The 27147-nt window shown below is 44.3% G+C and overlaps 2 protein-coding genes across 3 annotated transcripts in view; both read left to right on the top strand.

The window, feature by feature from the left end:
* Positions 1–24753, top strand: part of LOC132437155 (collagen, type I, alpha 1a-like) — a 147118-nt gene extending 122365 nt beyond the window's left edge. The window contains exon 2 of the mRNA XM_060030438.2: positions 24135–24753. Coding sequence (XP_059886421.1) covers positions 24135–24237 — 103 coding nt within the window. The 3' untranslated portion in view covers positions 24238–24753. The remainder of the gene's footprint in view (positions 1–24134) is intronic.
* Positions 24754–24885: 132 nt separating this feature from the next.
* LOC132437024 (beta/gamma crystallin domain-containing protein 1) overlaps positions 24886–27147 on the top strand; it is a 57105-nt gene continuing 54843 nt past the window's right edge. Inside the window, exon 1 of one of the 2 annotated variants that reach the window (XM_060030155.2) lies at positions 24886–25687. In XM_060030155.2, coding sequence (XP_059886138.1) covers positions 25011–25687 — 677 coding nt within the window. In that variant the 5' untranslated portion in view covers positions 24886–25010. The remainder of the gene's footprint in view (positions 25688–27147) is intronic. The other variant, XM_060030154.2, reaches the window with a different exon arrangement.

Genomic DNA, 27147 nt, shown 5'->3' with positions numbered 1-27147 from the left:
TCTTTTCCACATAATTTGATTCTTGTTAGATATGAGTCTCTTAAATGGAAGAGAGCGTATAGACTGAGCCTGCTGCTGCGTGCCCTTCCTCCACCTCCTGATGAAATGGATCCGGTATGTGTTTTGTTGCAGAGATCGGAAATCTCCTTTCTGTTAGTAAACAAGATATTTGATATCATAGAAGGAAAAAAACCCTTAGTGTTTACTGCATAGTGAGAATCAGGAAGCAGGTGAGATAACAGTATCAACATCTGAAAAGCCAGGAGAGAGCAAAGGATCTCCCTTATCTTCTGAACCAAGAAAGCAGTCAACCTTTCCACTTAGATGGAGAGCCAAACATTTGCTACCCTTGTTAACACACAAAAGGTGCCTCTCTTGCCTTCAAAGGCTGCCTGTTGATCACCAATAAAGTCCCAAGCAACCCCTACGGGAACTCTGTTTCAGCCAGAGTGTTTCATTGGCTCCTCCCTAAATAGACATTGCACTTTTCCATCTCTGCTTTGCTCACGCTCTTCCTTTGTCCTGGGATGCTGATCTACCTCATTTCTACCTAGCACAACTATTCAAACTCCAGCTTGTGCCACCGCTTTCACAAAGCCTTCCCTGACTGCTCTCCTCCTTCACATTCCTAGTTTAAGAATTGCTACAACTTATCAGATACATGCTGCTTTATTTTGTCCCCACAGAGTTGCCTATATTATGGTCCCCAGTAGATGAAAGTTTCTCAAATACATGGATTAATCTTTACACTTAAAAAAAAATCTATTGCAAAATGTAGCCCAGCAAAAAGTGGCCAATAAATATTTATTGATATTGAATTAGTTTTCTACTGCTGCATAACATCATGAATTTAGCAGCTGAAAACAACATGCATTTCATTGTCTCAGATTCCATGGGTCAGGAGTCTGAACAAGGCTTAACTGGATTCTCCACTCAGGGTCTCACAACCTGCAATCATGGTGTCAGCTGGGGCTGGAGTTGCATCTGAGGCTAGGAGTCCTCTTCCAAGCTCCTGTGGCTGTTGGCAAGATTCCACTTCCTTGCTGTAGACCTCATAGCAGCTTGCTTTTCAAAAGTCATCAGGGGAGAGTCTTTGATGCTTCAAGTTTCTGACCTCTGGGCTCTCTTTTAAAGGGCTCACCTGACTGGGTCAGGTCTACCTAGGATAATCTCCCTTTAGAGTAACTCAAAGTCAGCTCATTAGGGAACTTAATTACATCTGCAAAATCCCTTCACCTTTGCCTCATAATGTACCTAATCACAGAAGCGACATCCATCATATTGTTAGGACCTGCCCACACTCCAAGGGAGGGGATTACACAGGGTGTGTGTACCAAGGGTGGGAATTTGGGGAACCATCTTAGAATTCTTCCTACCACAAATACTTTTTGAGCAACAGTCTTAATAGAGTGTTTTTTATTTGATTGTGTCACAGATCCCAAATTACTTCAAAATAATAGGAAAAATTTCAAATTCATTAGTATTTTGAGAGATTGAAAAGGAAAACAATAATTATTTTGAATCATTTTAGTTTGGTTGTAGTTTATGTTGTTTAGAGTTGGTTTCAGTTCATTTTATTCAGTCTGTACACAAGAACACAAAATTATCCCGTGTAAGTGACAGAGTTGAGTTTGTTTATTAATAGTGAGGAAACAGACTAAATGTCTAAAAAGTGCATAGATTGAGGAACAGGTAAAGAACTATGGAAAGACTTTGTCTGGAATGGAGAGACTAATGCCTCTAGCAGGGCATGAAAATTCAACCACAGGGGAGTCCTTAGTCTAATGAGCTCACATTACAGTGTTGTTTCCCTCTCACAATCCCACCCAGCCTTTTATTAAAATATATCCACAAAAAAGAAACAAAATTGAGTTATTTGTAGTGAGGTGGATGGACCTAGAGTCTGCCATACAGAGTGAAGTAAGTCAGAAAGAGAAAAACAAATACCATATGCTAACACATATATGTGGAATCTAAGGGGAAAAAAAAGGTCATGAAGAACCTAGGGGCAAGACAGGAATAAAGACACAGACCTACTAGAGATTGGACTTGAGGATATGGGGAAGGGGAAGGGGAAGCTGGGACAAAGTGAGAGAGTGGCATGGACATATATACACTACCAAACGTAAAATAGCTAGCTAGTGGGAAGCAGCCACATAGCACAGGGAGATCAGCTCGGTGCTTTGTGACCACCTAGAGGGGTGGGATAGGGAGGGTGGGAGGGAGGGAGAGGCAAGAGGGAGGAGATATGGGGACATATGTATACGTATAACTGATTCACTTTGTTATAAAGCAGAAACTAACAGACCATTGTAAAGCAATTATACTCCAATAAAGATGTTAAAAACAAAAAACAAATATACCCACAGAGATAGGGTGGTGTAATGCTGCCGGTTTCTGAATACAGCTAGAAGAATCCCTAGTTCATGCTGGTGTGAATGGAAGCACTTTCCCCTAGAAGACTGTGAGCTTTGGGAAATCAACAGCGATGGCATAACCATCTTTAAATCAGATTTGTGACTGGTCTGATGGTTCCTAAAGGAATAAGCACAGAAAGAAAACTCTACAATTCAGTTAATGAGGGGGACATCTCACCAGGAGGATTATGAAAGAGGAATTAGAACCTAAAGCAATAGATTGAGTAGATTAAAAAAAAACAGAGGGTGGCAATTTAAAGATGAATTTCTTTTTTTTAATAAATTTATTTATTTTATTATTTGTTTATTATTTTTGGCTGTGTTGGGTCTTTGTTGCTGTGCCTGGGCTTTCTCTAGTCGTGGCGAACGGGGGCTACTCTTCGTTGCGGTGCGCCGGCTTCTCATTGTGGTGGCTTCTCTCATTGTGGAGCACAGGCTCTAGGTGCATGGGCTTCAGTAGTTGTGGCACGCAGGCTCAGTAGTTGTGGCTCACGGCCTCTACAACGCAGGCTCAGTAGTTGTGTTGCACGGGCTTAGTTGCTCCACAGCATGTGGGATCTTCCCGGACCAGGGCTGGAACCCGTGTCCCCTGCATTGGCAGGCGGATTCTTAACCACTGCACCACCAGGGAAACCCCTAAAGATGAATTTCTTTTGCAAAATTGTGAAGTTTGCATATTGAATTTTTGCACTGGGAAGATTCATTGGGCCCTGTGAACACATGCTCTGCATTTATTCATACGCCTATTCTGTGACTAGTAGCTGAAATATGTTGATGTGAATATTTTCCAATGTGATACAGAAGGGCAGGGCCAATGAATGTGAGAGGAAAGTCAGGCGTTGGCAATTCTGCTGTCTTTTGCATTTAGCTCCTGCTCTGTGCTCTTTAGAGACCCAGCCATAGAGTCAGGGGCAGGAATTTTTCGTATTTTCCTATTCCTGCCTTCCTGCTCCAGAATACAGATTCCCACAGGTAGAGAGGGAATGAGTGGGTGAGGAAATGAAAGGCCCTGAAGCTGGAATGACCCCTGGGGAACTGGGGAACTTGGCTGAGGGGGCAGGAGGGAGGCCTGCCAGATTCTCGGGCCTTTCCCCACCCCCTGTGAGGAGTCCTGTTGCTGGCTCTGAGCGTCTATTTTTCAAGTTGCACTTAAAAAAAATGTACAGTAATGAAACAGTACAGCACCTCCAGTGAGGCTGGAAAGTAAATGAAACTGGCAGCTCTTCCTCTCATCTCTGTGTGATGTTGATTTAATGAAGTCTCCTCTCCCAAGAGGATTTTCATTGGTTTCAAAACAGAACTACACGCTTGCTGTTTTTACTTCATTCATTATGAGAATCACAAAGCATGACCTTTTTTCAAACACTTTATTTAAACAAAATGATGTCACGTCAGAGTGGTTGTTACTTACGTTTATTAATGCCCTTCTCACTACAGAGGTGGCTCAGCAGGGGCCATGTGTGGATGAGGCACATCTGGAGAGACTGAGTCCTGACCCAGCTCTGTAAAGCGCCGATGGCAGCTGAGGACAGACACGGGTGTCTTTCATCTCTTTTACGGGGAGTAAGAGCACGTCTGGCCCTTCATAGAGCCGGCGATGCCAGTTACAAACTGTCACTTATGTCTTTCCTACCAAATTGTGATCTGGTATGTGACTGCTTGAGACTTCAGGTACGGTGTAGATATGTAGCTTTGAAAATGGAAATGGGTTCCAGGTCTGTTCCAGATGGCGTGTGGACATTTCCATGTGGAAACATTTACTGTGCCCTGAGTTCAACATGACTCACGCCAGACTCCTGAGCTCCGAGGGAGCTCCCAGGGTTCTCCGAGGCATCACGGAGTTCTTCGGAGTCATCTCTCTCTCTCTCTCTCAGTGTCTGCTTTCCTGCAGTCCTTTCTTTTCTTCCCTCTGTTTCCACAGTCGGTGGTCACTTCAGGCTCCTCAGCCCTTCATGTCTCAACTGCTGACTCCAGGTCCGCATGCAGTTGAGCCCACCGCAGCCTGCCATGCTTGTCTTCCTCCATCACTGCTTTGAATCATGTCACTTCCCTGCTCAGAAACCTGCAAAGAGCCCATATTTCTCGTGACATCACACCTAGGCTTCTTGACGAGCCTTTCAAGGCCCTCACCAAACTAAATTATTCTTACTTATTCAGCCTCCTACTTACTTATCCCACTGACCTTCATTATGCACCGTCACTCAAGCGAACCCCTATGCCTGTTGTCACTTCATTGCCTTTATTCTGGCTGTTCCCTTCACCTGGAATGCTGTTCCTCCACTCTTGCCTCATTAAATCTATCCTTCCAGGCAGTCCTAGGTCCTTCCTGCAGTCTTCCGGCACATTGTCACTCCTCTCTTCCTCTTTGAACTCTTGAAGCATTACAAATGTCTCTTCTACACGTTTTAGCACTTAATTATATGCCTGTCTGCACACTGGTGGTTTGGTGGTTATTTTATAGACAACTCTATAAGCTTCTAGAAGTCAAAGTAAGCCTTATGTTCTCTACCTCTCACCGAGTGAGTACATGGTAGGTACTTATAGAAGATAGTAATTGTTTCATGGCTTTTCTGTCCAGGTTGAGTCAGTAGAAGAATTCTTATTTTCATCCTATATATATATATATATATATATATCCATATCACCAGGTAAATATTTTTAATATAAATGATTTATATTAAACTGCAGAATTAATATTAGATTACAAGGGTTTTATCTGTTAACCACAGTACCATAACTAGGATACATGCATTTTAAGTATCAATTCAAATGCCACCCCTTCTATAAAGCACTACTTTTTCTACACAGGCCATCCATTCATGGTAGCTATCATCAGATGCCCACTGCATCCTATACACACCTCTAAACAATAACATTGCTTTGCTCTGTCTTGGCACACATCTGTCCTCTTTCCTTCCCTTTTACCCCAAACTGTGAGTTCCTTGATGGCAGAGACTGTATCTTTTAATTCCTGAATCTGCAGAAACTGACAGAGTTGGCAACCAATAACTGCTTGTTGAATGAATACGTGAACTATAAGAACCCTCATGTAATCATGAGTGTGACACTCTATAAATACAGTTATGGTTGGCAAATGACCATTGAGTCTTTTTATAAATAAACCTTTTAATATTTTTTAAGTAGTTAAGATAATTTTTTTTTTTTTAGTTTTTGGAGAGTTTATCTCTCAATCTATTCAAAATTTATCTTTTTACATAGATGATTACAGAGGAAATTACAGCTGAGTTTGCCAAGCCTAGAGAAATTTATAATATATATTTTAAATAAGTTTAGCCATCTACTTCTTCTAGCTTTTCTTTAGAATAGCACTATCGCTCAAAAACAAAACAAAACAAAAAACAAATAATCACCACTTCATCATTAGGAAGACCACTACCAAAAAACCAAAAAATAACAAGTGTTGGTGAAGATGTGGAGAAATTGGAACACTTGTGCCCTGTTGGTGGGAAAGTAAAATGGTACAGCTGCTAGGGAAAACAGTATGATGGTTACTAAAAAAATTAAAAATAAATGACCATATGATCCACTTCTGGGTATATATCCTAAAGAATTGAATGCAGGATCTTGAAGAGAGACTTGCACACCCATGTTCATTGCAGTGTTATTCACAAAAGCCAAGAGGTGGAAGTAACCCAAATGTCCATGAACAGATGAATGGATAAAGAAAATGTGATCCATACATACAGTGGAATATTGTTCAACCTTAAAAGAGGAGGAAATCCTGTCTTATGCTACAACATAGACAAATCGTGAGGACATTATGCCAAATGAAATAAGGTAGTCACAAAAAGACAAGTACTGTACGTTTCCACTTTATGCGGTACCTAAATAGTCCAGCTCGTAGAGACAGAAAGGAGAATAGTGGTTTCCAGGGGCTGCAGCGTTGGCAAAATGGGGAGTTGTTGTTCAATAGGTATAAAGCTTCATTTGTTCAAGATGAAAAAGTTCTAGAGATCTGTGCACAGCAGTGTGAATATAGTGAGCACTACTAACCTGTACACTTGAAAATGGTTAAGATGTAAATTTTGTTGTGTGCTTTTTACCATAATTTAAAAGAAAATTGAAAACATACAAAAGAGTAATAGTACCTCACATACACACTCACCATCATCAATACAAACTTGCACATTGAAATGAGCCAGTAGATGCTCAATAAATGTTTCTAATACTGATGCTCATGATGAAAAAATTAGGAGAGCACTTTTTTATGATTGATGTCACCTAATAACAAAGACTTAAGAAATATTGGTCTAATAGTAGTGTGACTATTTCGTTGAAGAATAAACTTGTTACCAAATGCTGAAAACTTCTGATCAGACATATAAACTAGAAACTTTTGGAACAAATGTCATGGTAATCTCTAGTTATTGAATCTTACTTATTGATGAAAATAGGTATCAATTGTTTGGGTTTTAATGAGGTGGACATAATTTTTACATTTTCTGTTAGGCTGCATGCTTTCATTTTTGGTAATGTTACATGGTATGTGGCTTATGGGATATAATTTATATCTTTTTAAGAAAGCATAAGTAAATAGAAGCTGGAATTAAAACGAGACATAACAAAAACTCGGCATTAAAGAAAGCTGACCTCGTTCACCAGAGAAAGAAAATCAAAGCTAAGAGGTTCTTCTCGCTCTACTTCCTATCAGGTTTTCCAATTTAATATATTCAGGGCACCTTTCCCCAAACTGCCCACTACTTCCTCTGTTGTCTTTTCAGCAATTTTGGGTCAGTGTCACACCCAAAAAAGGGCGCACCTCGTTAACCCTTTCAACTTTTGACTCAAACACGCCTTTGTTAAATGTGCTCTTCACATAAACAGTCAGTAGCTGTCATTCAGCTCGGGCTCTGGGAGAGAGCAGCACTGCCAGGAAGGTGAGCTGGAGAGAGTTAAACACAGTCATCTGGGAGGAGGAGGACAGACAAGGCTATTCTGAGAAGTCGGAAGATTGATCTTGGTAATGCCTGCCCAGCTACACTGTACTTCTCATATTCTCTTGGTGTGTCTATAGAAAGGAAAAAAGAAGCCACATCATGGTAAGAAACTAAGTGAAGTTTTGTTATCTCTTCACTGACCGAGACTTTTTATTTTAAATTAATTAGTTAATTAATTTTTATTTTTGGCTGTGTTGGGTTTTTGTTGCTGCGCGCGGGCTTTCTCTAGTTGTGGTGAGCGGGAGCTACGCTTCGTTGTGGCGCGCTGGCTTCTCATTGCGGTGGTTTCTCTTGTCGCGGAGCACAGGCTCTAGGCGCGCGGGCTTCGGTAGTTGTGGCAGTTCGGCTCAGTAGCTGTGGCGCACGGGCTTAGTTGCTCCGCGGCACATGGGATCTTCCTGGACCAGGGCTCGAACCCGTGTCCCCTGCATTGGCAGGCGGATTCTTAACCACTGCGCCAACAGGGAAGCCCGCTGACCGAGACTTTGTTTTGAATTTATGTAGTATTATTATTAATGACATCAGTTAACTTCACAGTGTGTTTATTGTCTAGAGCTGGTAAATTCTCTGGGCTTAAAAATCGTGAGCAATTGTGAGTAGAAGGAATATAGTAGGAGGCTGAGGAGTAGAGTGGGGGCTAAGTAGCCTTGGAGACTTTGAAATAGAAATGAAAACACTAGTATGTGATCTACTGTGTCTGCCCTTCTTGAGGTTCTTTAAATTATTGCAGGTAATCATTGACAAGCTGCCCTTGCTGACTATATTTGAGTTAGTTCCATCAGCCATTCTAACGACGCCAATTTTATAGACCTGTTGTTGAGTGTGCTGCAAAGAACTTAGTTACTCCTTTTTTCTCCCCTGAGTGGAAAAAAATCTTTTCCCCACCCCTTTTCCAAATATCAAAGGCAAACTGACATCTAGCCCCTTGGAAGAAACTAGTTGGGAAACATGGTGTCGAGTGCTAAGGATTGATTTTTATTTTTCATCATGGTAGGGAAAGGTAGATCTCTATTACACTTTCTTTGAAAATGTAGGTTATCTTTCAGATACATTCTCCACTGGGTGTCGGCTGTTGCTGCTCACGCGGGCCTGTCCCCGTAACACGTTATTATGTGTTGCACGTACTTTCCCCAAATGAGATTTTATTAGGACACAGAAATTTATAGGAGTGACTCGGCTTCTTACAACCCTATCATTCCAGAAGTGCCATGGCTTAAAGGAAGTTATGAGAAAAAAGCAATCTTGTAAACTTTTCAGAAAAAGGAGTTTATGTGAGAGTCTATTAAACTTTGCTTCACTACTTTGCTCAGAGAGGCACAAATATAAAGGGCCAAGTAAGCGTTGGGCATTGTTGCCATCATCTTCTCTGTTAATTCTTATCACTTTCCCCTATCCTTTGATATTTTAGACACAGTGGCTTAATAACTACGTGGACAAATAGTCTTTACACTTAGGATATGAACTCCTAATCATCCCCTAGAAATCTTAACAGAATTAATACCTTGTGTTTTACAAGAAATGCCTTTTTTAAAGTGAATTTTCCAAATTAAAAAAATAATAATAAACAGCTAGGATTAAGAGCATTAGGACTATAAACCTCCAGAAAACATCTTAAGTTTAATAAGTAAAATTTCTGATGTTTTGGTCAACCATCTGATTAAGGCCTAATTGTAAATATCTATAAATGCACTAAGCAGATTAACGTAACTGTAGCCTATGCACCTTGGTAAGTAAGCTTGGCGTGGGGTGGGGAGGACAGTGCGGGGAGGTATAGTGGCCAGGCTGGTAATTTTGAAGGTTGCTTTTCCCTTGAGTTTCTCTGTGATATGAGATAAAGGTACGTGGAGTGCTAAGAAGGCACTGTGGGTGCTAAGAGCGTGGTGGCTAGTGAGCCAACATTCTCATTTTAATTCAGATGTTGAAATGGGCAGGAAGCTGCTGCCTGTGTCTCCAGGCATAATCAGGACTGGGGCAGTGCTCAACCTGGGTGCACAGGCTTGTCCGCCTCAAGTCTGTACAGGAGCAGTGTTTGCAAAACACACTCTAGACCTGCAAGCTGAGGCAGAGAGTGGCATCCAAGGCTCCTGCCGCCCGCCAGGAACAGAGTGGTGAGAGGTGATGAAATGCTTCTCTTTTCAAAATTGAACGAGCAGCAACTTTCTCACAGTCTTCCCACTCCCAGCACACACACACACACACACACACACACAGTCCCAATCCCCCATGACAGAGTCTAGTGGAGTCAATGAAGAATAAGGCTAAATTCCTTGGGAGGGTAAAAAGGAAGCGAGAGGAAGGGTCAGAGACCCAGAAAGTGGAAAAAATATTCATTCGACGCTGGATGAAAACCCATAATTGTATAGGCCCCAGCGAGCTAAAGTGTGAATTCCCCCCACCCCCTCCAGTTTGTTGGTTCAGTGCTGTTCCCTGGACTCCCCTGGAGCTGCCCCTCCCAGCCATTTCCTGTCCTCACAGGGCCCCTCCTCCCCACCTTCCTTAGCAGCACCCTTTACTTCTCGGCTTTTTCTGTGTCTGGGGTGACCTCCCTTATCTCTCTGTTCATATTTAAGTATGGGTGGGTGTGTGTGTGGGGGGGGTGTGTGTGTGTGTGTGTGTGTGTGTGTGTGTGTAACCAATAGAAGGAGAGAAATAGCACAAACATCGCAGTGCATCTTCTGGTGCCACCAGCTATGCATGACCTTGGGCAAATCACTTTTCACATTGCAGTTTTCTCAAACGTAAAATGAGGATGATAGTTATCACCTCACAGGACTATTAAGAGGTACCTGGCACATGGTAGGTTCTTAAATGTTAGCTGAAATAAATCACAAAAGAGGAAAAATAAAAGGTCAATAAGGATATAAAAAACATGTTCAATCCCATTGGAAAGCAAAGAAATGCAGTTTACCTAGTCATTGTAGATTACAGCATGCATCAGAAAAGTGTGTAAAATATAGATGTAAGGTATAATGAATAATTATAAAGCAAGCACCTCTAATAACTAGGCGCAGGTCAAGAAATAGCATATTGCTACCACCTCTTAAGTCTCCTGTGGGTCTCTTTCTGATCACACCCCATCCCCTCCTTCACCATCAGGGCTAGTAGTAGGGTAAGGGGAGTGGGAGTAGGGTAAAGGGAGTGCCTCAGGAGCAAGTGGGAGTAGGGTAAAGGGAGTGCCTCAGGAGCAAAGTTTAAGGGGGTGCCAAAAAACTCGGTAATCAAGATAAATAATATATCAATCCAGTCTTTTATTGCAATATTTTTAAAAACAAAAGTTAAGGGGCTTCCCTGGTGGTGCAGTGGTTGAGGGTCCGCCTGACGATGCGGGGGACGTGGGTTCGTGCCCGGGTCCGGGAGGATCCCACATGCCGCAGAGCGGCTGGGTCCGTGAGCCATGGCCGCTGAGCCTGCGCGTCCGGAGCCTGTGCTCCGCAACGGGAGAGGCCACAACAGTGAGAGGCCCGCGTAACGCAAAAAAAAAAAAAAAAAAAAAAAAAAAGTTAATGCAAAAAATCCATGTGAACAAGATATCAAATTTTTAAACAAAGAGAGGATCTGTACCACAAGAGGTAACTACTCCCTTAACTGTTATAATCATCATATCTCTTCTTTATAATTTTACCACCTATGATTTTATCTCAAGACAGTGCAAATTAACTTACTTGTTCTTGAATTTCACATGAATGGAATTATACCCCAAGTTCTCATTCGGGTCTGGATTCTTTCAATCAACTTTATGTTTATAAAATTCATCCACAGATTTTGCTGCCGAAGTTCATTCATTTCTGTTGCTGTAGAGTATTCTGTTTTATGAATGAACCACAATGAACTTACTCATCTTGCTGTGGCTGGGATCTGGGTTGGTTTCTTGTTGGGGGCTTGTACAAGCAATGCTGCCGGGAACATCCTTGTGCTCATGTCCTTGAACAATGTGCATGAGCCTCGAGGGCAGCAGTTCTCAAAGTGAGGTCTGGGGACACTTGGGGGTTCCCCAGATCTTCCAGGGGAGTCTGTAATGTCAAAACTATTTTCATAAAAATGCTAAGATGTTATTTGCCTTTCACTTTCATCCTATCACAAGGGTACAGTGAAGATCGAGAGGCAACGTGATATGCGATGATGTCTTGCTCTGATGACTAATAGAATGTGTCCTGAGTATTGTTGAACTTTAAAAACAGCTCAGTTTTAATTTCTAAGCTGAGAAGTGTAGATCGATATAACCCATACAAACAAAGGCTCTTGGGGGCCTTAACTTTTTAAGGGTGTCAAGGAATTCTGAAACCAAAATTTTGAGGACTGCTACTCTAGGGAATATGCTGCTATGCTCATAGGGTATGCATATCTTCTGTTCTATTCAACAATGCCAAAGTGTTTTCCAAAGCAGTGGTTCCAATTTACACTCCCATCACCAGTGTGTGAGCGTTCCTATTGCTCCACAGCCTCTCTTATATTTGGAATCATTGCTCTTTTTAATTATTTTCCAATCTGATGGATTTGTAAAGATATCTCATTGTGGTTTTCCTTTTCATTCCCTTCACTACTAATTAGGAACATATCCTGTGGGAATAATTAAGGATGTGTGTAGAGATAAGGTACAAATATAGTTTCTGTAGTCTGCAATGCATTGAAAATAACATAAACTGTAGGCATTGTGGTACACTGACATGGTAGAATTTAATGCAACCATTAAAATATTGTAATAGAAATGTATTTATTGGCATGAATTCAGTGAAAGAATAATACACCAAAAAGCACGTACAAAATGCTATTATACAATGCCCTGATAAAAAGCCAGAAAGAAAAAATAGTAAGAGTGGTATTTGGGGATAGAAAAGATAAAGGACAATTTATATTTTCTTCATTGTACTTGTTTATATAGTCTGACTTTCAAATATGAATATGTATATATATTTTTTAAGGTTTCCTTTCCCATTCCCTGTCTCTTCCCCAGAGACTGTGCTAGGTGTTTCACAGACATCTCATTTGATCCTCAAACAGTCCAGAGGATGAGCATTTCAGAAACTGGATTTTAAGGGAATCATTTGAGAAGTGGGCCAAGGCTAGAGACAGGCCTTTGTTCCTGTCTGAGAACGTTCACTGAGGGCCTCAGTCATAATTCATTGCCCCCAAACTACTGGCTGAACCATTACACAATGTCGTCTGGCTCTTGTCTGTGGGAGACTGAGAGATTTCTGGAAAATATGGTTGGTGTGTTCTTTTGATAAATATTTATTCAGTGCCTATTGGTACCACACATTGAGGAAGGAATAGGGACATAGTGGTGAACAAAACTACATTCTTATTCTCATGAAGCTTACATTCTATGAGGAACGACAGACAACAAAGTATACAAATAAATATTAAGTATTTTCAGTTCAGGTAATAAGTGCTATGAAGAAAAATAAAGGAGCATAAGGTTATAGAAAGTGAGGTGCTTTTTTTACATAGGGTGATCCAGAGGTGTTCATTCTACCTAGTTGCATATCTTCTATGCATGATGATCTGGAAAAGATAATGTTTACGAGGAAGGGTAGACTTCAGTTTTTCATTATTCTAGTCATGACACATTGAAGATGAGTGCCCATGAGCAATGATATGCCAAGTTCTGCATGTCTATCATATTCTGTGTTCATCTCCATCTCACCAAGAATCATAAATTAATCCTGTTATTTAGTCAGCGTCAACTTGGGTTATGAAACATCAGCAGAATATCAGACTATGAATTATGCCAGCCATCACCGTCTTAGGTACTTTGTGCTTTTCAAAGCATGTTCACATATATCATTTCACGTGAATTTCTCAATACCCTCGAGGACAGAAGAGGAATTTTTGAGAGGACAAATTATTTGATCCCTATTTAGTAGTATTCCTGAGTTCTCTCCATGAAAGCCTGCATTTTCCTTCTTAATTTGAAATGAATTGCCAGGAAGTCAATAATTCTCACTAGAAATTGCAGAAAACGGAGATATTTCTGGGAAGTATATATTAATTGGAAAGATAAAGAAATAAATTTATTTTTTAGGGGAAAACCCCACCATTTTCTGCCATACTTTTAACTGTGGTTACACTAAGCTCAAGTTATGAGGTGTCAAGGTCACTAGAAGTCTCAGACGGAGCCTGGAGTTGACAGTGCTGTGTTGGAGAGGCTTCTTCATTCTTTACAGAGCTGCTACCTCCGAGTTCCTTCTCTCATCCTGGTCCCCTTAGTGGACTTGGTTGCCAGCTGTGCCTGGTGGAGACAGGCATGCTGTGTCAGTCTCTCTTGGTCTGCTTCACCCTCATCTCCCCAATATCCCTATCCGTCTCATCACATCATCTACATATGGATGACCTAACTGGAAGTTAATCCTTGCGACTTGAGCACTTGGATTCGGCAATGCACTGATGGTTTTCTAGTGTTTTAAAGTACTCATTCTTGGGCTTCCCTGGTGGCACAGTGGTTGAGCGTCTGCCTGCCGATGCTAGGGGACGCGGGTTCGTGCCCTGGTCCAGGAAAATCCCACATGCCGTGGAGCGGCTGGGCCCGTGAGCCATGGCCGCTGAGCCTGCGCGTCCGTAGCCTGTGCTCCGCAACGGGAGAGGCCACAACGGTGAGAGGCCCGCGTACCGCAAAAAAAAAAAAAAAAAAAAAAATCTAAAGTACTTATTCTTGATCTTTGGCCTGAGTTATTGTACAAGTCATTCTTTTTTTTTTAAATATAAATTTATTTATTTATTTTTGGCTGTGTCGGGTTTTCGTTTCTGTGCGAGGGCTTTCTCTAGTTGCGGCAAGCGGGGGCCACTCTTCATCGCGGTGCGCGGGCCTCTCACTATCTCGGCCTCTCTTGTTGGCAGATCACAGGCTCCAGACGCGCAGGCTCAGTAGTTGTGGCTCACGGGCCCAGTTGCTCCGCGGCATGTGGGATCTTCCCAGACCAGGTCTCAAACCCGTGTCCCCTGCATTGGCAGGCAGATTCTCAACCACCGCGCCACCAGGGAAGACCCGTCATTCTTTTTTTTTTTTTTTTTGCGGTACGCGGGCCTCTCACTGTGCCAGCCTCTCCCGTTGCAGAGCACAGGCTCCGGATGCGCAGGCTCAGCGGCCATGGCTCACGGGCCCAGCCGCTCCGCGGCATGTGGGATCCTCCCGGACCGGGGCACGAACCCGTGTCCCCTGCATCGGCAGGCGGACTCTCAACCACTGCGCCACCAGGGGAGCCCCTGTCATTCTTTTTTAAAATATATAAAGGACATGCTTTTTTTGTTCTGAGTCAATAAAAAAGGAACTAATTTGACAATGAGCACATTTTCATTTTCCAGTTTGGCTAAGCTTCTTTACTCCAACTAGGAGCTAGCTAGCTAGTGATTTGAATATGTACTTATCAAAATATGCCCACAACCCAGGAGGTAGTAAGAAATATTCGCTATCCCTGTCAAATTCCCATATCTCCTGTAATTTACACATTATACATGGGAAAAAATTATTCACCAAATTAGGATTATATTTACATCTCTACTGTAAAGCAAATTAATTCAGTGTGATAGAGAAAAAAAATGTTGGGGGAAACTGTTCAGTTTACACAGAGAGAAACATTGTGAGTTATCTGTTACCTATGATTGAGCACATAGTAAATCCTAGTCAGGATCCCAGCATGGGAAAGGGCACAGTCAACTTGGATGATTGAGTTAAGTAAGAGGGGCTACGTACAAAGCATGGGCAAAGTTTTAAGGAAACCACAAGAGGCAAAAGAAGCTTAAGCTTCACGATTTCTTCCTTCACAAGGCCTCTTCCCAGGCTCTGTCCCTAAATCTGTAATCTAATATTCTGTTGTCGTCTTCTTAAAGAAAGCTCTCAAAATTATATATGCTTCATGCCCCACAAAACCTGGTTCCAGGGGCTTCCCTGGTAGTGCGGTGGTTAAGAATCTGCCTGCCAATGCAGGTGACATGGGTTCGAGCCCTGGTCTGGGAAGATCCCACATGCTGTGGAGCAACTAAGCCTGTGCGCCACAACTATGGAGCCTGTGCTCTAGAGCCCGCAAGCCACAACTACTGAGCCTGCGTGCCACAACTACTGAAGCCTGCGTGCCTAGAGCCCATGCTCCACAACAAGAGAAGCCACCGCAATTGGAAGCCCGCGCACTGCAACGAAGAGTAGCCCTCGCTTGCTGCAACTCGAGAAAGCCCGCGCGCAGCAATGAAGACCCAAGGCAGCCAAAAATAAAAAAACAAAACAAAACAAAAAATCTTGGTTCCACCCCAAGCAAAGGATAGTGAAGCACTGCCAGGCCATCACCACTGAGACCCTTTCCATCCTGGGCCTGGAGGAGTGAGAGAAGAAGCAATTACTGGGACGTGGCGACAGAAGTGTAGCTGCAGGGGTGGTGCTATGACCGATGCTATGGTCATGCTGGACCACACCCAACCCAGAGCCTAACAAGGAGAGAGAGGGGTGGGAAGGAATTACCTTGACCTCACTCTAGTCCCTCCCTTTGGTTTCCTGTCAGTGTCTTCTACTGGTTGAACCTATCAAAGCCAAAGGGTAAGGGAGTCTGTTTCTCTGTTCCTCATGGTCAAGGGCCTGGGGCACAGAGAAGGGTGACAAAGGGTGAGCAAACAGAAGTGCCCACTGTTTACAGAGTTACCTGATTCTACAGCCAGCACTCCATCATAAGTGAGAGCTCAATCCCGGCCATTATTATATTGCAAGGCTCAGGAGGAAGCATGCCACACAGGTGTAACATACTCTATATAGTCAGTACGTACATAAAAGTGGTACGAAAGTCATATTCTAGTAAACGAAATCTTATTTTCCTAATGATATACTATAAGTTCAAAAGCAGACTCTCAATAATTATTAGCGGAATGAACGAGTAAACGACCCTACAATTCAAACATTCTATGATCTTACCTTCCTTTCTAATTGATCAAGTGTCAGTGGCTTTAAACAATTAGCTTTCACTCTGCTTCTTTCAAACAGTAAATGACCTAAAGACAATCCTTAGCTGGAACTGGGAGTCTACTTTTTAAAAGAAACTCTTTACTTCTTCAAACCCTCTGAAAGGGTGGGGAATACTTTTGGAATAACGAACATACAACTATTTCCTAAATTATGGCTTTCATATTCAATAACGCCTCTTTTTCAGGATGCTGTTAAACCTGACAGTTTAAAAAAAAAGTCTGCTGCTATTCTTTTACATAATAGTATACCTATAATTCTGTCAACAGGATATGGTTGCCATTTGGTTTGAAGTGACAACATTAGAAAAAAAACAAACATTGAGGTTGTAAGTAGAGAAGTATGTGTCACATGAAATGGAAAGGACAGAGATTTAAAAAAAAAGAGAGAACGATGGTGAGCAGCAGAGATGGGGTGGGCAATGGGATGCTGACAGATATTGAAAACAGCACAGGGGCAAGCATCCCACCCCGAGAGACAGGGGAGCAGTGAGAGTGGAGAGAGGCTCTGAAGGTCTGATGCAACATACTGTTGGTTGCACCGTATGAAATTGTACATAGATCAAAACTGGTTGAATGCAGTCATTTCCTGTGCCTCTTCGTAAGAGGCCTGCTTATGATTAAACAGTATTATAGTCTGTGGGTCATTTAGTGCAAACCTTAGTCTATACTCATTGTAACAGCCATGGAAGAAATCATTATTATAGCACAAATGTAAATAGTTCTGTCTCCAGAATCATTAAGCCGTAGCTAAATTATATTTAGTATACTCTGAGGGAGGGAACTTGATAACATATGAAAAAAAATACTTGAAAAGTTAAAATGAAAAGTTTCAGTGTTTAATAGGTCAAGCTGTATTTATGTGAACATTTCTTCGTTTGCATTTTGTGTGCATGTATGTTGTATTATTTAGAGTGGGCCATATATATTAGCGCAAGCAATACCAAAAAGATAGATTGATGAAGAGGACAGTAGATCATTTTAAATGCCTATTACAAATCTCAGTCCGTAGTGAGCTCACAGGGAATCACAAGTGTTTAAAAAAAAAGAGTTACTTTTGTACATCACTGACCACATTTTAGCAGGAGGCACATGTGAATACATGTAAAAGATCTTGATCTGCTTTCTCAAGTGAGACTCAGGCTGGGAACCAGCAGTAAACCTGAAGAAATCCAAGTTTGTGTGCCAGCAGCTGCGTCGCCGTGCAGAATCCTCACATGGGCAGAAGAGAGCTGCAAATTCTTGACCACACTAAGTCTTTTTTTTTTTAATAGATCTTTATTGGAGTATAATTGCTTCACAATACTGTGTTAGTTTCTGTTGCACAACAAAGTGAATCAGCCATATGCATACACATGTCCCCTTATCCCCTCCCTCTTGAGCCTCCCTCCCACCCCTCTAGGTCATGGCAAAGCACGGAGCCAATCTCCCTGTGCTATGTTGCTGCTTCCCACCAGCCAACTATTTTACATACTGTAGTGTATATATGTCCATGCTACTCTCACTTCGCCCCAGCTTCACCCTCCCACCCCATGTCATCAAGTCCATTCTCTATGTCTGCCTCTTTATTCCTGCCCTGCAACTAGGTTCATCAGTACCATTTTTTTTGTTTTTTAGATTCCACATATATGTGTTAGCATACGGTATTTGTTTTTCTCTTTCTGACTTACTTCACTCTGTATGACAGACTCTAGGTCCATCCACCTCACTACAAATAACTCAATTTCGTTTCTTTTTATGGCTGAGTAATATTCCATTGTATATATGTGCCACATCTTCTTTATCCATTCATCTGTCAGTGGACATTTAGGTTGGTTCCATGTCCTGGCTATTGTAAATAGTGCTGCAATGAACATTGTGGTACATGTCTCTTTTTGAATTATGGTTTTCTCAGGATATATGCCCAGTAGTGGGATTGCTGGGTCATATGGTAGTTCTATTTTTAGTTCTTTAAGGAACCTCCATACTGTTTTCCATAGTGGTTGTATCAATTTACATTCCCACCAGCAGTGCAGGAGGGTTCCCTTTTCACCACACCCTTTCTAGCATTTATTGTTTCTAGATTTTTGATAATGGCCATTCTGACCAGCATGAGGTGATACCTCATTGTAGTTTTGATTTGCATTTCTCTAATAATTAGTGATGTTGAGCATCTTTTCATGTGCCTCTTGGCCATCTGTATGTCTTCCTTGGTGAAATGTCTATTTAGGCCTTCTGCCCATATTTTAACTGGATTATTTGTTTTCTTGATATTGAGCTCTCTGAGCTGTTTGTATATTTTGGAGATTAATCCTTTGTCTGTTGTTTCATTTGCAAATATTTTCTCCCATTCTGAGGGTTGTCTTTTTGTCATGTTTATGATTTCCTTTGCTGTGCAAAAGCTTTTAAGTTTAATTAAGTCCCATTTGTTTATTTTTATTTTTACTTCTGTTACTCTAGGAGGTGGGTCAAAAAAGATCTTGATGTGGTTTATGTCAAAGTGTGTTTTTCCTATGTTTTCCTCTAAGAGTTTTATAGTGTCTGGTCTTACAGTTAAGTCTTTAATCCATTTGGAGGTTTTTGGTTTTTTGGTTTTTTTGGTTTTTTGCGGTACGCGGGCCTCTCACTGTTGTGGCCTCTCCTGTTGCAGAGCACAGGCTCCGGACACGCAGGCTCAGCGGCCATGGCTCACAGGCCTAGCCACTCCGCGGCATGTGGGATCCTCGGAGACCAGGGCACGAACCCGTGTCCCCTGCATCGGCAGGCGGACTCTCAACCACTGTGCCACCAGGGAAGCCTGGTATTTTCTTCTTTTTGTTGCAATGGTAAATGGGAGTGTTTCCTTAATTTCTCTTTCTGATTTTTCGTTGTTGGTATATAGGAATGCCAGAGATTTCTGTGCATTAATTTTGTATCCTGCAACCTTACCGAATTCATTGATTAGTTCTAGTAGTTTTCTGGTGGCATCTTTAGGATTTTCTATGTATAGTATCATTTCATTGGCAAAGAGTGACCATTTTACTTCTTCTTTTTCAATTTGTTTTCCTTTTATTTCTTTTTCTTCTCTGATTGCTGTGGCTAGGACTCCAAAACTATGTTGAATAAGAGTGGTGATAGTGGACATCCTTGTCTTGTTCCTGATCTTAGTGGAAATGCTTTCAGTTTTTCACCATTAAGTATGATGCTCGCAACCACACTAAGTCTTGTGCAGAAAAGATTTCCATTCTGTTTTTGTTTTGTTTAGAACTAACCATGTTTATAGTTGTCTGCAAGAGTGCTGATGACTCCCTTTGGAAGGGAGTGGGGATGTTACTAATTTTTTAGTAGCATCAAATAATTTATGTCCACCTCTACTGTAAGTCCCTGTGCTAGGTGCTGGGAATACAGATTGGTCAATTTTCTTGCTCTTAAGGGGCTTATATTCCACTGTGCAAGGAAAAGATGGGAAATATATGAAAGATTTATTTTTAAACAGTTTGTTAGTTACATTTTCAAATAATATGCTCAACGTATTTTCCTTCAACCTCCAAACATGATTTAGGTGAAGCACTTCTAAATTTAAAGCAACAACTTCAAGGTAATCTTTAAAAAGCAATAAACTATTTTGCCTGTATATCCAAACATTTTGGTATACTAACAGTTTATCCTGTATTTCCTGACCTTTTGTTCCCCACCAGTGAGCAGATAGTAGAGATCTCTGAAATTATTTATAACAGTACAAGGTAGCTTTTATCTAGTGGCCGCTGTTGATAGTAGGTGCTACCATACCAAGAAGGTTGAGAATCAGAGAACAGCACTGCAGCCAGTACTGCCTGGGCCTCTACACACTGCTGGACTGTGGTCTTGTTACAGATACTTGCACACGGCCCCCCATGAGCCACATGTAATGTTTGACAAAAAGAACACTAAAACGAATCCCAGCACACAACCCATGGACCATTTCTAACATTGTCCTATTGTGGATTACGCTTATCTCAGTAGGGCATTGGTGACAGGAGGATTCCAGGTGCAGGTTTCTGCACAGCGAGGTGGGCAGAAAGGACAGGGGAAAAAGCTAACTACAAAGGAGGTCCCGGGTTTGCATGGCTGTGCTATAGTCCGAGAACACCCAGCCTGAGAACCCTCAGGACCCTGACCACACCAGAAGAGCCTGAGGAGTAGCCTGGGGGAGCAGGAAGAAGACTGATGGGCCCCCATGGCCTCTGTGCAGAACACTCCCCTTCCTAACAGATGATCATCAAGGTCGAGGGGGAAGGTGCTGGGTCTTTGGCCTCCCATTCTAGGTTTAGGACTCTAGGTGCAAAGGCTCCTACTTAAGGAGGTGCCTACTCTCTAGACAACTCCCAGGCCATCTCATTTTTGTTTTCCATCTACTATACTCATCCTTCCTCCATGAACACTGTAATGAAATAATCCCTGGCTGAAAAGAAACGTGTCCTGTTTTAAGAAGGGGTGTTCCTCAAAGATGTGACTGTGAACTTTACTCAGGAGGAATGGTGCACTCTGAACTCTGAACTCTCAGAGATCCTACACAGAGATCTGATGCTGGAGATGCAGGGCCCGGACCCCTCGGGGGAAGACTGCATTCCCCTGTAAATGAGAAAGTAGCCTTTGAAACAACTTGAGGCCCCCATTGACTAAGAACTATGAAATGGGCACCTGAGCCAGATGGATTGTGTTTCTGCTCTTTACTTCCCAGGGAAAAACCTTTATTTTTAAATCAACTTTATTAAGATAATTTACATGTAAAAATTGTCCCCATTTTAAGTGTACGGTTTGATGAGTTTTGAAAGATATGTACACATGTGTAACCATCACCACAATCAAGATCTGGAACACTGCCTTTATCCCCCAAAGTTCCTTTGTGCCTGTTTCCAGTCACACCTCCTTGCCCACCCCGCACTCAGGCAACCTTTGATTTACTTCCTACGATTATAGATTGGATTTGCATTGCCTAGAATGTCATCTAAATTGAACCATGCAATACCTTTTGAGTCTGGCTTCTTCCAGTTAGCATAATGCTTGTGAGATTCATCCATGTCATTACATGTTTTAGAAGTTCGGTCCTTTTTATCGCTGAGTAGCATTCTGTTGTATGGGTGTACCACTATTGGATCCATTCACCAGCTGATGGGACATTTAAGTTGTTTCCAGTTTTTGATTATTATGAATGAAGCTGCTGTGAACATTCACATCTAAACAAAAGTCTGGAATTCTAGTAAGTTCAACAGACAGAGCAGCTTGGCAGGTGACAAACTGGCTGCCCCTCTGGGGGGAGAAGGAGTCAAGTAGTTGATGAGGTCAAGTTACAAAGAACAACCGGTTCTGTAAAAAGCAGCTATAGCCAAAAATGAAAAACAAAAACCCGTACTGAGCAGAGAAGACGGCTGATCAGACGCCTTTCAACCGCATGGGAAAAATGGATTGCAACATCATTGGCAGGACGGGATAACATGTACAGTAGTCTTTTTTGGACATGGTCTAGAATTGAGCCAATAAGACTCAAACCTATTCCTGGCTACTTCTTTAGGATATGTTTGAAGGCCTGTTGAGGCAGCAGAGACAAAGAGCTCCATTTCCGGAGTTAGAGAGACTACTGGCTGTGGGACCTTGAGCAAGGATAAGGAACCTTGGCAAATGAGCATAAAAACACTACCTATCTTCAGGGCTGTCTCTGATGAGAATCTATGTAAATCACTTAGTAAGTCTAGTGCCTAAGGAATTATTACGTTTCAAAACCATGTAATACCTTTGACTCATAGTGAAAGAGTCCAAATATATTCCTTAGGAGACTGGAATATTTTAATGTATTTTTTCTTAAATTACACAGTGAATTCTTCCTATATTATTTATATAACTACTGAATAATTATTAATCAAAATCTGGTTAAATTTTAGAAGCGTATCAACTCAGTCACAAAAGCTCCCAGTGGCTGCAACGTTCAATTGTTCCTCTCCTCATGCAGCAGCTGTCTAGTTCCAAAGCTCCCACCAGGGCCTTCTCAAGCGCGAAGAATCACCTCTGGAGTTTGTCAGTAAATCTGATTCAGGAGCATTTCCTCAGGAGCCGATTCTGGGGGAAGTGTGGCCTGCAGTCTACTCCTCTGGGCTGACTCTGGCTCAGGGTGCCCACTGCACTGCCATGTCCTCAGTGGGGAGTTGGGGGTGCTCGGACTGGAAGCTGAGGACCTGGGTTTGGATCCTGACTTTATTGCCCCCACCCCTAACACACCTTAAGTCTCTCTGCTCTGAGCTTTGCTTTCCTTATTTCTGCTGTTGGGTGACAAGCACCTCACGGGGCTGTTGCAGAATGACATGATGTTACAGTGCCAGGACTGTCTCAGTAAATGCTTGTGGACCCTGCTACTTCCATGCTTTATCTTACAGTCTTTCCTATTTCCCACCATCTCCCACGTCCACTGGCTGCATATAATTCAAATGAAATGAAGCCGCTTTAAAGAGTGATTCAGGAACCCCTCTGTAAGCAGTCAATATTGTAAAAACTGCCCTTCCGAGAAAGGTAGCTCTCGGGTTTTAGGTGGAAGAGGTAATTCTTAAGTTATTGTAGCCACACGTGTGGTCTGGGTTGCCGTGGGCTCGTTACCGGGAATAGGCTTCCCTCCGCTAGGAGCTTGTCTGGACTCGCCGCTCGCGCTCCCTCCTCCCGCAGGCGGGCCTCTTCCTCTTTCTGCCCGCCCGGGCACCTCGCGTACCGGCTCCCGGCGCGCCACGGCGCCCATTGGCCGATTTGCTTTAATTGATTTGTTCTGAGCGCCCTCCTGGCTTCCCGCGCGGGCGCCAGGTGCCGGCCGTTTTGCCGCAGGCTTTGTAACAGGCGCAGGTTTCTCCCCTTACCGGCACCCCAGCTGCTCGTCGCCGGCGGCCAGGGCCCCTCCCATGGGTGGGTCCGCCCCCTGGGGTTCCCCCCCGCCCCTGGGGTTTCCCCCCCGCCCCGGTGCGCAGCCGGAGCCCAGCGGGGTGGTGAGGGACCGAACCCCGGCCGAGGTCGGCTTGGGAGAGCCCCGCGCCCTTCCGTCAGCCCCGGCCAGATCGGGGTGGGGTCGGGGGGTGGGGACCTGCGAAGGCGGTCGCCCAGCACCTTCGCCCTCCCTCCCGCAGGTGCTCGACCTACTGACACTCCCCGGAACTACCCGCGGAGAAGACCCTCTCGGGTGAGCTCGGCAGGGGTCAGCTGTGTTCCATGAGGACTAGCGGGCGTTTGATGCCCACGTGCTTCTCCCATTGGACGCGCGCTGCCTGGCGCGCCGAGAACCTCGGGCTTGGTGAAGGGCACGCCCAGGGGCTCGAATTCTCGTTTTCTCAAGGTTTTTCGTTTGCAGTCACGTTGAACCCAAGTGGTTTCCTTCAGTTCTGGAGAAGGCTGTTCTTCCTCGTACTCCTTTCCGCCTACAAAAAGAAAAGGCGGCATTTCAGAAAAAATTCCGCCTTTATTATGGTTACTGCTGCCCTGTAGTCACGCATGGATGTTTTGCAATTGCATCTTTACAGAGGAAGGAGGTAAAAAGCAAAACGTAGAAAGGCCTAGGAGTTGTTTATTTTGCTTGAGTGATTATTTGGACCTTCCGAATTTTCTTTAATAATTTTTTTTCTGTAGTTAATGTTACTCTTCAGTAGCGCCAAGCATAGATGGTGATTGAGAAAAATTCAAAAGGTAAAATAAGAGTTTATTTTGTTGGAATGAATTCCCAAACACAAATCTCGTTTTCAGTTAGAAACTCTGGCCTATTATCATTTTGGCTTGTAGTTCCATAATATACTTAACTACTAAAGGAAAAAAACGGATTCTCAGGTTCTCTCTTTCCCCATCCCCTTTTATTTTTCAGTCCAGCGCACAACCACCAGAAGAGAACAAAAGGAAACCAGTTTTGGGAAAACTCGGCACTCTGTTCACGGCAGGAAGGAGAAGGAACACCAGAAACGGGTTAGAGAGTCCCACCAGCTCAAATGCCGTATCAGTCTCTCCCAAAGAAGTAACCTCTTCCAAACTCCCCGAAACAGAGACTGAGAAGAGTCAACTTCAGGGCAGCCAACGAAAGCAGACAGAAACGTGTGAGGAGGGCTCCCCCCAGGAAAAGTGCCAGGAGCCGGAGGGCCAGCGCCCCGAGGGCTGCGTCCAGGCGGCCCCCCCGGACGCCGAGCGGTCACCTGGCTCGGGCAGCCGTGCAGCGGAGGCGGCTGTGCAGCAGGGCCATGAAAGTGATTCACCCCAATTAGAACCTCTGGAGGCAGAGGGAGAGACTTTCCCAGATGCCACCACCGCTGCCAAGCAGCTGCACTCCTCACTAGGGAATTCCTCCGGGCAGGAGAACGCTTCGCCCGGCGCTGGCCGCGAGCAGGAGCCAGCTCGGGGAGCGAGGGGCGTGCCGGGCTCGCCCGCCGGGGAGCAGTCGGCCGACAGGGCCGCCCGCTTGTGTGCCCAAGGAGGCTCTCCGGAGCACCAAGACGCGCCGAGCCAGCCCCCCAAGGACGCATCGGCTCCTGCGGGCAACCGTCCCGCTGAGGGCGCAGAGAACCAGACGGGTTCGGCGCCGGGGAACAGCAAAGCCGACCCCCCGGGGCGAGATTGTCGGCCCCGCGAGCGCGCCCACCCCGCCAAAGTGTTGACTCTGGACATCTACTTGAGTAAGACTGAGGTGGCGCGGGTGGACGAGCCGGTCGTGATCAGTCCCGGGGCTGAAGATTGCGGCGATTGCGAAGATATGGAGAAGAGGTCGAGTGGCCGAAGGTCGGGGAGGCGGAGGAGGTCGCAGAAATCCACCGACTCCCCCGGTGCTGACCCGCTGCCGCCTGACTTTGAGCCCCGGAATGACGCGGTCTTCGACAACGAGGTGGCGCCAAACGCAGCCGCCGAAAACGGCTCTGCTGAAAAGAAAGTGAAATCTCCTCCAGCGGCCCCCGACGGGGGCGTTGCCTCTGTTTCCGGCCTAGAGTCCAAGCCCAGCCCCGACCCCAAAGGGCAGCCGCTAGGGGAGTCCGAGCGGAGCAAACAGCCGCCGCCCGCCTCGTCCCCCGCCAAGAGGAGGGGCCGGAGCCACGTTCCGGAGGCTGTGCCCACCTCACCCGCCGGCGGCCCGCGGGCTCCGGCCAAGGACTCTCTTCTCAGGAGGGCGTCCGGCCCCGGCCCGGCCGCCAAGGAGAGCGGGGAGGAGGCGGCCCGGGTCATCCACCGCAAGCTTATGGTCAAGAGCAGCTCGCTGCCGCCCGAGATCAAGCCCAAGCCCAAGAGGGGGCCGCTCCCCAACCTCTTCGACGGCCGGGGAGAGGGAAGTCGAAGCAAAGAGCTGGGCAGATCGGTCGGAGGTTCTGACGCCGACGGCTTGAAGCCCAGGAACCATTTCGGTGGGGGCAGGTGGACAGTGACCACTACAGTGACCATGTAAGTAACTGCGGGGTTGGGCTGGCGAGCCGCGGTCGCCGCACACGGGCTGGGCGGCCGCTCCGAGGGGCGCAGGTTCTTTGCATTTGTGGAAGAACTGTGTGCACTGGGTTTTCTCCTCGGTGGTGAAATTAAGATAGTGAAGGGCTAGTTAGCACAGTTAAGGTTTAAGAAGATGACCCATTCGGGACCTTAGTTGGTTGTTAATTCCTGTTAATATAAGCCTTTTAAGTTCAATGAATGTGAAAGTGAGCTATCTCTGGAGGTTCAGTGTTTACATAAATAATAGAAGACTGCATGGCTTGACGAACTAATTCTATTCTTTATTCAGAATATGCACCAGCATTCCTGGGTGGGTCATTCTTAAAACACAAATGAATTTGAAAACGGAGCAAACACTAGTACGTACAGTATACCCAGTAGCTTTGAGGTGTCTGAGTTCAAGAGAATTCACAGAACCTTTTATGGAACTTGGTGCATTATGGGCCTAAAGCTTTACAAAAAAAATCTCTAATACGAGTATCTTGGTTCCCTTTTATAATGTTAGGTAGTTTTGTGATATCTTTGCCACCAGGTCGAAAAGTAATTTTCAATTATTGAAATGAAGAAAGATCAGTGTTTTTACTGGAAGACTATTTGATAAATGAAAGGACACGTTAGAAGGATCAAGCTCAACAGCAGACTGTGACCACTTGCTGTTAAGTTTATTGATTTCTCAAATATTTATTGAGTACCTTCTTTCTGTGCATGGTAGTGTGCTAGGCACAATGGGAAAAATGCCACAACTGTGATTCAGTATATATTGCCTTTGAAAAGTTTATGACACATTCTGGCACCCAAGATGCTGACAAATCAGGTAACTGTAAGAGGTGATAATCTGATTAAACTGCCAAATGGATGTTACCATCCCCAAGGCTGGGGATGTGCACAGGAGGAAGAAATCACTGTTGGTGTTTTGGAGGAAATGGGATTGTGCCTTGATGGTGGGTGTGATCTGTATAGGTAGACAGGACGGGGAGGGCACCCTGGAAAACTCTTAAGACCATCCCCCTTCCCACACTCATCCTCCTGCGTCTCTCAGCACATGTGAAAAGTGAGTATCTAAACTTTTTCCAGCATTCACACATTTATTAAAAGAGCTGAGATTTTCACAGTGTTATCATTCTTTTTATATATATATAAATTTATTTCTGGCTGCATTGGGTCTTCGTTGCTGTGTGTGGGCTCTCTCCAGTTGTGGAGAGCGGGGGCCTCCCACTGCAGTGGCCTCATTCGTTGCAGAGCACGGGCTCCAGGCACGCGGGCTTCAGTAGCTGTGCACGTGGGCTCAGCAGTTGTGGCGCATGGGCCCAGTTGCTCCGCGGCATGTGGGATCCTCCCGGACCAGGGCTCGAACCCCTGTCCCCTGCATTGGCAGGCGGATTCTCAACCACTGCGCCACCAGGGAGGTCCACAGCATT

The sequence above is a fragment of the Delphinus delphis genome, chromosome 14 (genome assembly GCF_949987515.2).
Source record: "Delphinus delphis chromosome 14, mDelDel1.2, whole genome shotgun sequence".
Classification (NCBI taxonomy): domain Eukaryota; kingdom Metazoa; phylum Chordata; class Mammalia; order Artiodactyla; family Delphinidae; genus Delphinus; species Delphinus delphis.
This window is presented reverse-complemented; position numbering and strand designations above follow the sequence as displayed.